At 35.9% G+C, this 13,942-nt stretch overlaps 1 protein-coding gene across 9 annotated transcripts in view; it reads left to right on the top strand.

Annotated features, from left to right (window-relative positions):
* Positions 1-13,942, top strand: part of NKTR (natural killer cell triggering receptor) — a 47,690-nt gene that overhangs the window by 7,030 nt on the left and 26,718 nt on the right. For 4 of the 9 annotated variants that reach the window (XM_054552215.2, XM_009239162.4, XM_002813894.5 and 1 more), the window contains exons 2-5: positions 9,531-9,605; positions 10,948-11,055; positions 11,587-11,631; positions 13,352-13,439. In XM_054552215.2, coding sequence (XP_054408190.2) covers positions 9,531-9,605; positions 10,948-11,055; positions 11,587-11,631; positions 13,352-13,439 — 316 coding nt within the window. Of the gene's footprint in view, positions 1-2,960; positions 3,224-9,530; positions 9,606-10,947; positions 11,056-11,580; positions 13,440-13,942 lie in introns of those variants that run through there. The other 5 variants (XM_054552217.2, XM_063722565.1, XM_054552214.2 and 2 more) reach the window with 4 other exon arrangements.

Raw genomic sequence — 13,942 nt, 5'->3', positions numbered from 1 at the left:
TGGCTCACTGCAACCTCCACCTCCCGGGTTCAAGAGATTCTCGTGCCTCGGCCTCCCAAGTAGCTGGGATTACAGGCGCCCGCCACCACACCTGGCTACTTTTTGTATTTTTTATTAGATACAGGGTTTCACCATGTTGGTCAGGCTGGTCCTAAACTCCTGACCTCAGGTAATCCACCCACCTCGGCCTCCGTGAGCCACTGTGCCTGGCTTCTGAGTCACTCTTACTTCTGACCAACCAGCTGTAAATTAGGGATCCCTACAACCCCCTGCTCAGCTTCAGTAATTTGCTAGAGCAGCTCACAGAACTTAGGAAGCCAGTTTGCTTACTATTACTGGTTTATTATAAAGGATATAACTCAGGAACAACCAAACGGAAGAGATGCCTAGGGCAAGGTATTGTAGGTGCAGAGGGTGGGGAGATGCATGGGCCTTCTGGACATGCCACCCTCCCTCATTGTGTTCACCAGTCTGGAAGCTCTCTCTAAATCCTGCCATTTAGCGGGTTTTGTGGCTAAAAATATATGTATGTATGATCAATTATTTCATCATGTATGATTGCATATGTGTGATCAGTTATTAACTGAATCTCCAGCTCCTCTTCTCTCTCTGAAGGTTGGAAAGTGAGGCTAAAAGTTCTAGACCTCTAACCAAGGCATGGTTTTTCTGGCAACCAGCCCTATCCTGAAGCTATCTGGGGGTCTGCCAAGAGTCTCTTCTTTGGATGCGAATGCTAAGGGATTTAAGTGTTCCCTGTCAAGAATCTGAGAGAAATATCAAATAGTAGGCTGGGTGTGGTGGCTCATGCCTGTAGTCCCAGCACTTTGGGAGGCTGAGGCAGGTGGATCACTTGAGGTCAGGAGTTCCAGACAAGCATGGCCAACATGGTGAAACCCTGACCAGTAAAAAGAAGTAGAAAAATTAGCCAGGCATGGTGGGGAGCAGCTATAATCACAGCTACTCAGGAGGCTAAGGCAGGAGAATTGCTTGAATGTGGGAGGTGGAGGTTGCAGTGAGCTGAGATCACGCCACTGCACTCCTGCCTGGGCAATAGAGCAAGAGTCTTATATCAAAAAAAAAAAGAAGAAGAAAGATCAAATAGAACAAAAGATGCTCCTGTCAGTCCTATCACTTAGAAAATTACAAGTTTTAGGAGCACTGTGCTAGAAACTGGGGACAGAGGTCAAATGTAATGTTTCATGTTATGTCACAGCTATGGAGTAGAAGATAATCACTATTAAATTTCTTTGATGTAGTAATGGTTTTGGATTTAAGTAGCAGAATATCTTTATTCTTTAGGAATATAAGCTGAAATATTAATAATTAGGGGTGAAGTGTCACGATGTCTTTAACTTTCAGATTGTTCCAGAAGATTGTGTGTGTAGAGAGGGATAAATATGGCAAAACATCTTTGTAGATTTGAAAATTTCAAAACAAAAGTTCAAGGAGGGGAATTGCACATTTATTCTTTCAGACAACCTTCAGGATCATTTTGTCAAGTTCCCTCAGAAATCTCACTGATATTTTTGAAGGTTGCAATTAAGTTATTATAGGTTACTCTAGGGAATATTGGGCACATTTGCAATTTTGAGTCTCATCCAAGAACAAGGTATCTCTCCCTTTATTCATGTTGGCATTATGCCTCTCAAAGTTGGAGTTTTGTTTTTATAGATCCTATACTCTTATGTAGTTAGAATGTTTCTTGTTGCTTTTGAGAATGTGATATTTACTGTATTTTTTTCTACTAGTTCTTGTTTGTCATAATATAAATATCAACAACTTCAGTATCTGTTGGTATTTTAGTTGGTTCTTTTGGGCTTTCTAGGTGTATAGCTAATGTTTCAAATGATGATAAATATGCTCTTTTTTACTTGTAAATCTCTCATATTGTCCTCTTGTCTACTTACATTGACTAGAATTTCCTTTTTTTTTTTTTTTGAGACAGAGTTTCGCTCTTGTTGCCCAGGCTGGAGTGCAAAATGGTGCAATCTCGGCTCACCACAACCTCTGCCTCCCGTGTTCAAGTGGTTCTCCTGCCTCAGCCTCCCGAGTAGCTGGGATTACAGGAGTGAGCCACCACACCCGCTAATTTTGTATTTTTAGTACAGACGGGGTTTCTCCATGTTGGTCAGGCTGGTCTCGAACTCCCGACCTCAGGTGATCCGCCCCCCTCAGCCTCCCAAAGTGCTGGGATTATAGGCGTGAGCCGCCACGCCTAGCCTACATTGACTAGAATTTCTGAAACAGCATTAAGCAGTAGTGATGCTAACAACTACTTTTGACTTGTTTCCTGCTTCAGTGGAATTAATGGTATAGGAGTGTTTCACCATTAAACATAATGCTGATTGTTGATTTGAAAGATATCTGAGAATATGTGTGTTATATAAAGAAATGAATGTTGAATTTCTTTTTTTCTAATTTATATTTTTCTTTTTTAAAATTTATTTTGTTGTTTCTGTAGTAGATATGAATGTTGAATTTCACCGTGCACTTTTGGTTTCTATCATGGGATTTTTTTTTTTTTTTTTTCGTATCATGGGATTTTTATAGGATTTTTCCTTCACTTCAATAAACTATATTAGTAGATTTCCTAATATTGAATAGGGTCTCTTTTAAAATGAGATTGGCATATGGGGTTTTAAATTTGTTTTATATCATCTCTCCCAGGCTTTGGTTTCAATTTTATTTTGTTGCAAAAAAATTAAGCTTTTCATCTTTTGCTGTGCTCTAGAACAGTTGATATGGCGTTACACTTTAATGTTACTTGAAGATCAGAAGTAATTCATCTAAAGAATTAATAGCAGCACTCTTGGATAGTCAGCAGCATTTTAGTTTCTTTATTGGGCCTGTTTTTTATTCTGTATACTATCTTATAGTTCTTTTTTCTAAATTTGGTATTCTTCCTTTTATCTTCCTGAGTTAAGTGATTAATTTATCTTTAGTTTTATTCATTAATGAAAATATTTATGACTATATGCAGAGATCAGGATAAATAAGTGGTATTTAACACTTTTTGCATTGTCAGACCTGGCAGGTCTAACATCTGGTCTCATTTCCTGACATCCTGGCTCTTTGATTCTCTGATCTGCACTAATATCCTCGTCATAACTACATGAGCCAGTAAATATGTTCTCTTTTGAGTTTTTGCTTGTACTATCTGCAGGAAACCTTTAGCTGGGTATTTATGAACATGTCATGGAAAAAGCTTCATGTGGCTAAATAAGTAAGTTGTTTCGGCCTTATATTTTATGTTTTTTTTTGGCTATTTCCTTTGTTATATATCTTTTACTAGGTTGCTGCCCCTCCCACCAAAGAAGCTTGAAAAATGTAAAATACTGTTAGTTCTACCAGTGAATACCTGTTTAAGTATGCTTAAACCCTTGGCTGGGCACGGTGGCCTGTAATCCCAGCACTTTGGGGAGGTCAAGGTGGGCGAATCACAAGGTTAGGAGTTCAAGACAAGCCTGGCCAACATGGTGAAACCCCATCTCTACTAAAAATACAAAAAATTAGCTGGGCGTAGTGGTAGGTGCCTATAATCCCAGCTACTTGGGAGGCTGAGGCAGGAGAATTGCTTGAACCCAGGAGGCGGAGATTGCAGTGAGCCAAGATCGAGCCACCGCACTCCAGCCTGGGTGACAGAGTGAGACTGTGTCTCAAAAAAAAAAAAAAAATGTATGCGTAAATTCTTATTTCCTCTCTGCTTCAGAAAAGTCTACCTATTGATTCCCACTATGAAGTATGAGGATATGTATTTTCTTTCACCAGTCCAAATCCTTCTTGTTGGTTTTTATTGATTCTCCACTGCCTTCCTCCAATTGAAATTATTTTTACCCTGGGCAACATAGTGAGACCCTGTCTCAACAAAAAATAGAAAAATTAGCCAAGCATGGTGGCATGCCCCTATGTTCCCATCTATTCAGGAGGCTGAGGCAGGAGGATTGCTTGAGCCCAGGAGGTTGAGGATACAGTGAGCAGAGGTTGTGCCACTGCACTACAACCTGGGGGACGCAGGAGACCCTGTCTCTTAAAAAATAAAATAACATACATTATTTTTATATCACAGGCATGAGAAAAGTTCATAATATGTTAGTAAATAAAGCAAGGTGCAGTACAGTGTGCATAATCTACCATTTTTTAAAGGAAGAAAAATAAGAATATATCAATATTTGCTTGTGTATGAAAAAAAACTGGAAAAATACACAGAAAATTAATGAAAGTGAGTACCTGTTGATAGGGTTGGGAAACAAGGCTTCTCATCCTGTACCTTTTTCCACTGATTTTTGAGTCATGAGAACATTACCTATTCAAAAGAAAGAACATTTTCAGATGGTACATAAAAAAAATTTTGCCATTACATAACTTTGTTTCCTAATACTGATAACATTTAAAACCATAATTAACACTGTTTGCATTGTCATAACTGGCAGCTCTAACATCTGGCCTCATTTCCTTTTATTTTAAAACCATAATTATAGTGATTTAGGTTTAATTTTGTAATGTAATAGATTCAGTGCCCAATGCCACTCTTCCTACTAGTTCTCATTCATTAATTTTTTGACTTATATCTCAGGGATATGTATTCAAATAGATATTTCAGGATAAAATGTAATTGTATTTCCTTTGTTAGGTGTAGAATTCTTGTTTCACAGCCTATTCCTTAAAAATGGTAGACTGTGCTCAGTTATCTCCAGTTTGTAATATAAGGTGTCTGAAGCAGGTCTTCCTTTCTTTTTTCTTTATGAGCGATGTGATTCTACTGCCTGGACACTAGGAGGCTTTTTTTTCCATTTATATCTCCAAAACTAAATAGCTTTATTAATTGATATCTTGGTATTGCTCCACTTACATATTTTTTCCTGGTATGTAGTGAATAATTTTGATCTGTATATTTGGGTGTTCCTTCATTTATGAAAGTATTTTGTAAATCTGTCTTTGAATAATTTTGTTTTGAGTATTATTATTATTAAATATTTATTGAGCACCTAACTCTGTACCAGGCACTATGTAAGTCTCTGGGGATATAGTGGTAAGTAAAACAGTCATGGTCCCTATCTCTCTGCGGTCACACACATCAGTCAGACCTGGGTTATATATAAGTGCCCTTAGTTCATACTAATGATAGCTCATCATATTGTGTAGCAGCTGCATTTCCATGTGTCATTCCTAGCCAAGATGTGAGCTTCTTGAAACTCAGGCACTACGTTCTTCTTGAAACTCAGGCACAACAGTATGTAATACTGTTGGATTCCCTGACATATGGGTAAGATCTCAGTAAATAATATTTGAGTAAATGGTCCCATGTTATTGAAATGCTGCTCCTGTTTCTTAATCTTCTTCCTAGATTTTGCTCTTTGCCTACCTAGTGTGATCTGTTCTTAACCTTTGCTCTTTTCCTCACCCCTTGCTTGTAATTAATTGTTCTATGGGCTATTCTTTGCCTTCTGTAGTTTATCAACCCCTGCAACATTTTTCTAATGATGCTCACTTTTCCAACTACCATATCTTCTATGTACATAATACATGTCTCCTTTTTAAACCATTGAATCTGCAATTCCAGCGCAACTATTTCTGAAAACAAGGAACAGTGTTGAAAGATGATGTTTGATTTTATTCCATCTGTGTACTTGGTGATTTTATTCCTTTCACCTAGTGGCCAAATCAGAATCTACACCATGACATAGACTTTTCCTGTCTGTAGCCAAAGCTTAACATGTGTTGATATTACCTGATTAATCTTAATATTGTTCGCTTGTCTTATTTTTAAGGATTTGCATGTTGGTATTTTCGGATTAAATTTAGAAACTAGTCCTGCTTTGTGTCATTTTTGTCCTTAGCCATGTATAAAAGCAACATACTAATGTTTACACTAACAGTAGATTTTAGTCTTATTATAGAGCTGTGTATCTATTGGCATAACATTAATTCTGTGGACGAAAACTATGTATAAGAATATTATCAATAGTATTGACTGATTCTTGAACTCCTGGTTTCAAATGATCCTCCAGCCTCTGCCTCCCAAAGCACTGGTATTACAGTGCCCAGCCAGTATCGACTGATTCTAAAAGATTACTAAATTCCACTAAATTATAAATAGTATTTGTTGAGTAACAAGTTTTTCTTAGATCTTATTTATTCAGTCAGCAGCAGTTAGTTTCCAAAGAGGCATCATCAGCAGGGGTGCTTAACTCTTTACAGAGATGGGGTTACTGTCACACTCATTTTTCTCATCAGTTTGGGAGCCAGAGAGACTTACGCAAATTCATTCCAAGTCTGTTCTTTATTGTAACTACAGCTTAATTTTTTTATCTTCAATATGTTTTGTCATCATAGTTTATGCTTGCCATCACCGAAAATATTTACTAACTAGACTAGTGAACCACATTGACTTTTTTTTTTTTAAAGACCATACCTTTAGAATATTGTCTATTTTGAGTTTCAGAATAGAAGTATCATCACATGGTAGCCTGTTTTCTATAAAATAATACAATTCAATAAAAATATTTCTTGAAAACCTGTTAATCTTGCTAATGAGCTTCAGTTCAAGTTAGTATTTGCTGATCTGTATCCTGTAGTGTTCAATCTCAGGATTTAATTTGAAGGGAATTAATACTAGGTTACCTCTTTATAGGTAGAAATCATAATGCTGTTTTGTTTTTTTGACCTTGCTTTTTGTTTTTAAACCCTTCAAATTGCATATATACAAGCATTTTAACTTAAGAAAGTAGACTCAACTAATGTCTGAATATCCATAGTTCAGCCTTTGTCATGCCTTGCAAACCTGATTGGGTTAATGTGTTTTTTTCAGGATTTTAAAATTATTTTTCTTGTGTGCCAGGTTTAGTCTTGCACCTTGTTATTGAGGTGAAAACAATTCAGTTTTGTTGTATTTTTCCTCTTGCTCTTAACAACATAATGCCATAGAGGAGATAAAACCTCTGCTCTATCCTTTGTGCCATGAGGTTCGGAGGGCAAGTTTTTTTTTTTTTTTTTTTGCACCAAGCTAGAAGAGGGTAAGATATTAGAGGTGAGATTTTTTTTTCTTTTCTTTTTAAGATGGAATCTTGCTGTGTCGCGCAGGCTGGAGTGCAGTGATGTGATCTCAGCTCACTGCAATCTCCACCTCCCAGGTTCAAGCGATTCTCTTGCCTCAGCCTCCCGAGTAGCTAGGATTACAGGCGCCTGCCACCACACCTGGCTAATTTTTGTATTTTTAGTAGAGATGGGGTTTCACCATGTTGGCCGGGCTGGTCTTGAACTCCTGACCTCAGGTGATCTGCCTGCCTTGGCCTCCCAAAGTGCTGGGATTACAGGCATGAGCCACCATGCCTGGCCGAGATTTTTTTTTTTTTTTTTTTAAACCATTCTAGTTAGCTATCCCTCTCCGAATATTGGATAGGAATGTAATCATATTTTAACTGTTTTCAAGTGTGTATTGTACTACTGGAGGGTACACAATTTCCAATCATCTGTTAAGGAGAAACTAAAAACATTTGAAACTTTGAACAGCTTTCATTTTGAGGCATTACAAGTTTTTGAAAAAAACAAAACAAAAAACACCCTGATGTTGAAGTTACTTTGGCCCTAAGAAAAGCCCTATGTTTTGATTATTTCGATTATGTCTTCTATCCTGAAAAGTAGCCATAAAAGTAGCCATCTTACAGGGATTGCAAAGATCTAAGTCTGTTCTGGTATGCAAAGCTGGATGATTTTGAACTTGACACCAGCTAAGCCATTTCCCATGGGTTTATGAGGACTGATCAAAATACATTTATTATACTGGTAGAATGTTTCCATATAAATACAGTGATAGTTACTATTACTCATATTATAGGTATTTTTTTTTAATTCTAAAATGACTTTAGATACTTTGCTCCCTGCTTTAAAGTCTTGAGTCCTCCTTTTTGCTTGCTTTCCGTCTTTTTCTTCATTCCCTTAGGTTTTAAGAACAGCTACAAAGTTTTGAAATTGCTTTATAGTTTGGCTCTTTTAAAGCTATAGGCTAAGAATGTTGACACAGGAAGGTCTTCCATCCTGCTTTACCTTAACGATGTCTATAATGCAGTATCATTGTTTCCTCCTCACAGGAACTGACTGATATGGCCAGGAATGCAATACAATCTTAGTGATACAGAGTCATTTTGTGTCTGTTCTGAACGTGATTTATGTTTGGTCCACAGTTAATTTTTATTTATTCTGTAAGTCCTTTTGAATAAATAAAAATGTTTATAATGGAAAAGATCTTGTAAAATAAAGGGAAAAGGAACTGAAGAGTAATTAATTGCAAATCAGAACTACGTTTCTTATTTTATTGATATGCTTTCAACAGGTCCATAAAGTCACAACTATTTTTATAGTAATAGATTATGATTTGCCTTTTGTGCTCTCATTCTCTTGTGAGTATACAGTCAGGTTTTCCAGAGATTATATATTAATATGTGATGATATCACTGCCCTGACAGCTAATGGAACGTGTGCTTGTGTATTCTTGTGTTTTAAACATTTCTGAGTTTTAACATTTAATATGGTATATAGCAATAGATATGAACCACATAAACAAAAGCTCAGTAATGAGTTTAAAAGAGCCCTGAGACCAAAGTTTGAGAACCATTTTTCTCTGGCATAGTTAAATTGAAGTTGCAGACTTTTCCTTGTAATCTCATGTTTGTTGTAGGGAACCATAACCTCTTCTCTTTCTGCTCTCTCAGGGAATAGAATGAGAAGTACTGTTTTAAGAGTCTTGCTCTGTCACCTGGGCTAGAGTGCAGTGGCACAATCAAAGCTCACTGCATGATCATAGCTCATTGCAGCCTTGAAATCCTGGGCTCAAGTGAACCTCCTACGTCAGCCTCCCCAATAACTACAGGCATGTGCCACCATCCCCAGCTAATTTTTAAATTTTTTTGTAGAGACAGGGGTCCTTCTGTGTTGCCCAGGGTGGTCTCAAACTCCTGACCTCAGGCAACCCTCCCTGCCTCAGCCTCCCAAAGTGCTGGGATTATAGGTGTGAGCCACCATGCCCAGCTTAAAATGTGAATTTTAAGTGTGATTGGTGTAATTCAGGAAGGTGGCTCTTAACAGTTCTTGCTTAAAGGAAGAAAGCTGAAAATAAAGCGACAGAAATGTTTCTTAACAATACTGGCCAGAATTACTGTCTTTTGATGTAGTCTCATCACTGGAAGGGCCCAAGCATAAATCAAACAACTATTGAAAGTATTTTTAAAGAAAATTTGTAGTTCAGATAGGGAACTATGAGGAATCTAATAATACAAAGTTCCTTTAAAACACACTTAAAATCCTATAATTTTGGGGCTGGAACCAATTTGGCTGCATGTAAATTTTAACAATAACAAATAAAATGGTGTTCTTGTCCATAGGTATCACCCAGTTAAATGCTTTCCCATTACATCTTTTAAAAAATTAAAATGAATTACAAAAATAGACTTTCTAATTTGTTAGTCCTGTTTCTCCCATTTAAATGTGATATGTTTAACTTGCTTACTATTTTTTTCCTATGTATTTTATTTCAGTTGGTCGCATTATGTTTCAGCTCTTCTCAGACATATGTCCAAAAACATGCAAAAACTTCCTTTGCTTGTGCTCAGGTAAGTGAATTATTATTTCCAATGAGAAGCTGTGGCTTACAGTTTTACCTTGCTGAACAGAATAGATATTTTCCTGGAAGAATAATGGACTTGTGAAATTAGTTTTGTGAATTAAAAAAAAAAAGAGTTACTTATACTGACTTTTATATGAAATCAGGGAAGCATGTCTTAAGGGGAAGAGATTAGAAAGGAATGATCTCAAAAATGAAAGAGAGAATCTACGTTATGTAATGGAATGTTCTCTATACATTTTAATTTATAAAATAATAGCACACATTCAAAACTGATTTGGTAGAATTTTATGAATTTCACTACTTTGAAAAAATGTAGTATTCCAAATTTTACAATACATTTTAAATAAATAGAAAAAATGGGGAGGGAAACATCTATAATGTTACTTTAAAATTAGAACAAACTGGCCGGGCATGGTGGCTCAAGCCTGTAATCCCAGCACTTTGGGAGGCCGAGGCAGGCAAATCACCTGAGGTCAGGAGTTCAAGACCAGCCTCGCCAACATGGTGAAGGCTGTCGTGGCAGGCGCCTGTAATCCTAGCTACTCTGGAGGCTGAGGCAAGAGAATCACTTGAACCCGGGAGGCGGAGCTTGCAGTGAGCCAAGATCACGCCATTGCACTCCAGCCTGGGGTACAAGAGCCAGACTTTGTCTCAAAAAAAAAAAAAAAAAAAAATTAGAACACACTGAAATTTTAAATTCTTACTTGGATACACATATGCAATTTTTGCATTAACTCCTTGATTTTGTTAATTTATTTATTTATTTATTTTGAGACGGAGTCTGACCCTGTCTCAAAAACAGACTGGAGTGTGGTAGTGTGATCTCAGCTCACTGCAACCTCCACCTCCCAGATTCAAGTGATTCTCCTGCCTCAGCCTCCTGAGTAGCTGGGACCACAGGCCTGCGCCACCACACCCGGCTAATTTTTGTATTGTTTTTTTTAGAGGCAGGATTTCACCCTGTTGGCCAAGCTGGTTTCAAACTCCTGACCTCAAGTGATCTGCCTCGGCCTCCCAAAATGTTGGGATTACAGGCGTGAGCCATTGCGCCTGACCTCATTCTTTGACTAGAGTGATAAGTGTGTCTAATATTATGTCCTGTAGCATGTAGAGTCTGTACCACACAATTTTACATTTACGTGCTGCTTTGTATTATTTATTTTGGTTTGCGTGCATGTGTGTATGTTAAATTATCATGTCATCTATTTCTTACATCTCTTCCAGTGCCTAGCACACAGGAAAGATTTGACACAGGATTAATTGGTTTGTTCTTTCCATGGAAGGGTGTATGTATAATTAAACTTCATTTCTTTTTTTTTTTTTTCCAGGAGAGAAAGGCCTTGGGAAAACAACTGGGAAGAAGTTATGTTATAAAGGTTCTACGTTCCATCGTGTGGTTAAAAACTTTATGATTCAGGGTGGGGACTTCAGTGAAGGTAGAGCTAAAAGTTATGTTCCTAATAACTCCATCTATCAGTTTTTAAAGTATTTCATTATTACTTTTAGTTCTAAATATTGTGTCAATTACAGTATGATATAAAATGTGGTCAGTGAATACTTGTTGGATGAGTGAATATTATAGATCCAGAATGTATGAAAAAGCAAAGTACCACGTAAGACATTTTATTTTGTTTTTATGCAGTTTGTTTTATTAATATTATAGTTACTTAGTGAATTCCTTTACAATGAATGCCAAAGTACTGTCTGATTGCTTTTGTTCTAGAATGTTTTTGGTGTTATTACTGTTTGAAATAAGTAGGTTGTGAAGGTGACTTTTTTGATGGTATTTATTGTAATGGGATTTGACATATATTTTAAAGATGAAGTTAATTGAGGACTCTGAGAATTTTCATTATTGCAGCAGTTATTCCAAGGTTTCCTTCAGCAAATTGAAGCTATCAAAAATGATTTATGTGTTAGTATATTTTTAATGTTCATTATGGCTTAATGTAGCTCATTATTTGCAGGTAATGGAAAAGGTGGAGAATCAATTTATGGTGGATATTTTAAAGGTAAGGCTTAATATTTTACGGTCTTTTGTTTCAGTTCTGATATTAAAGCAAGTTTGATCATATACTTTTAATGAGAAGAGGTTTACTTATAGTTCACTTTTTGCATGAAACTAATGCTGCATGAAAATACTGTATTTGCATGAATTTGGGGATAAATTATATTGTAATATATAATTTTTAATTGACAAGATTAATTAAGGCTAACTTTATGGTTAAACATGACTTTCAGCATGGAGGTTAGGCAACTATATACATGAAAACTCCTATCTTCCTGCCTAAAACTGTCAACATATTCTTTTGTTTATAGAGAATGTGGTCTTTTGCAAAATGAAAAGGTAAGAGAACGAAGCTCAGTAACACAAACTCCAATTCTGTTCCCTTGCACCCTTCCTAATAAATTTATGGACAGTCTGGGTCAGGTTGTGGCTGGATTTCTATATTGCTTGAAGACTTGGAAAATTCTGTGTATTATTTCATACATGCTTCTGTATCTTTTTTCATTTCCCAATGGGTTATTAATTTCACATCAGAGAAAAGAGTCTAGTTGTGGGATTTTTTTTCCCCTAAACCAGCAATTTCTTTGAATAAAAGTTGAAATTTCCTTTTTCAAAGGTTTGTATGTTTTCTTTTGTATATTAGAACTATGACTGTGTTTATTCTTACAATAGTAGCATCTGCATAAATCTAACTATTGCACTTGCCCCAAAAAGCCTTAGAAAAGTCAGTTGCAGAGATTTGTAATGAAATCTAATATTACTAGGTTTTAACGCTATAATAGCTTCAGTGTTATAATAGTCTTTTATATTTCCTTTGGGGGAAAATGGATTACTACTCTTTTTCAGAAGCCTGTTCCCAAGGTAATCACTTTTTAAAGTTTTCTATGTTTCTGTTTGTTCTGAAGAAGATTTGTTTGTATGAATGTTAAAAGGACATTTAAATTAGTTTTCAAGGATATTCCTGCTGGAATTAAAATAACTCTAAGTGATCTTTATCACAGATTTTTTTTTTCCTTTGAACGAGTAGGAAACAGCTATTTAGCTGGTTCTATTATGTAGCAATTTAAAACTAATGCTGTAGGCCATTTTGTGGTTGTTCCCTGTGGCAGATACTTTTGTACCTTAAAATTGTATTTTGCTATTTAAATTTTTGTTTCACAGGGCTTTCTTCCTTAGATAATTTTGTGATACAATTGAGTATACACATACTTAATTTAGATATGTTCCTGTAACTTAGTATATCATAATTTTTTTGTCTTATAGTCTAGCTTCAATTCAGTTGAATAATAAATTTACTGTATAAAAATTAAACACCTAAAAAGATTATTAAACTTCTTCCATGTATAGCACATTAGGCAAGCTAATTGGAAATTTGGAGGAAGTAAGCTAGAGATTTTTCTAAAATTTTACTAGTTTTCTCTGAAAGTTAATAATTTAAATATCATTTAGCCAAAGTATGTTACTACTAAAAGTGACTGTTCTAAGGCTGTTTGTATGAAGTATTAAATATATGTTCTTTTCCTCAAGGCTTTAATTAGTATCTTTTGGCCTTTTTATGCTTTTGTTATTTGATTAGCTTAAATTTTTCTTTTCTGAGTGTTCAGTCAAGTTATCTGTACTGACCAGAAGAGGAATTTCATCTTTTGCTTTCTATTTATTACTTGAACATTACTTTAAAGTGACTTATAATTGGAGACTGACAAATTTGTGTTTTCTTCAAACAGATGAAAACTTTATTCTCAAACATGACAGAGCGTTCCTTTTGTCAATGGCAAATCGAGGGAAACATACCAATGGTTCCCAGTTTTTCATGTGAGTAGGCATAATTCAGAGATGAGCTTTTCTTAAACAGAGAAGCGCTGTTCATAAGAAAGATGGTATAGTTAAACCAAGTTTAATGCTAAAATTCTGTCAGCTTTATTTTTATGATTAATTTCTAATATCATAGTAACTTATAAGGTCTAACAACTGCCTTAGCATTCAGCATATATCCTGAATTGGAAGAATGGGACTTTAAAAACTTAAAATTTATACATTGTTTTCAAAATATGCCGTCATCTTCAGAAAAGATGATGGCATATTTAAGCCCCTGTCAAATTTGAGTGCTGACTTTACCAAAACTAGATTGGAACATAAACTATTGATGAACATGTAAAAATTGTTCATAGAAGAGGATTCAGTTACTGTACCCCGTCAACAGGGAAAGCAGTTTGAGTAAACCATTGCATGGTTGTTTTTTTCTCTTACTGTTGCTCTTTGAGGCAATTTTGAGAGAAGTACTATTATTTTCTGATGTTATATAGAGATAGGTGACC

The sequence above is a fragment of the Pongo abelii genome, chromosome 2 (genome assembly GCF_028885655.2).
Source record: "Pongo abelii isolate AG06213 chromosome 2, NHGRI_mPonAbe1-v2.0_pri, whole genome shotgun sequence".
Classification (NCBI taxonomy): Eukaryota; Metazoa; Chordata; class Mammalia; order Primates; family Hominidae; genus Pongo; species Pongo abelii.
This window is presented reverse-complemented; position numbering and strand designations above follow the sequence as displayed.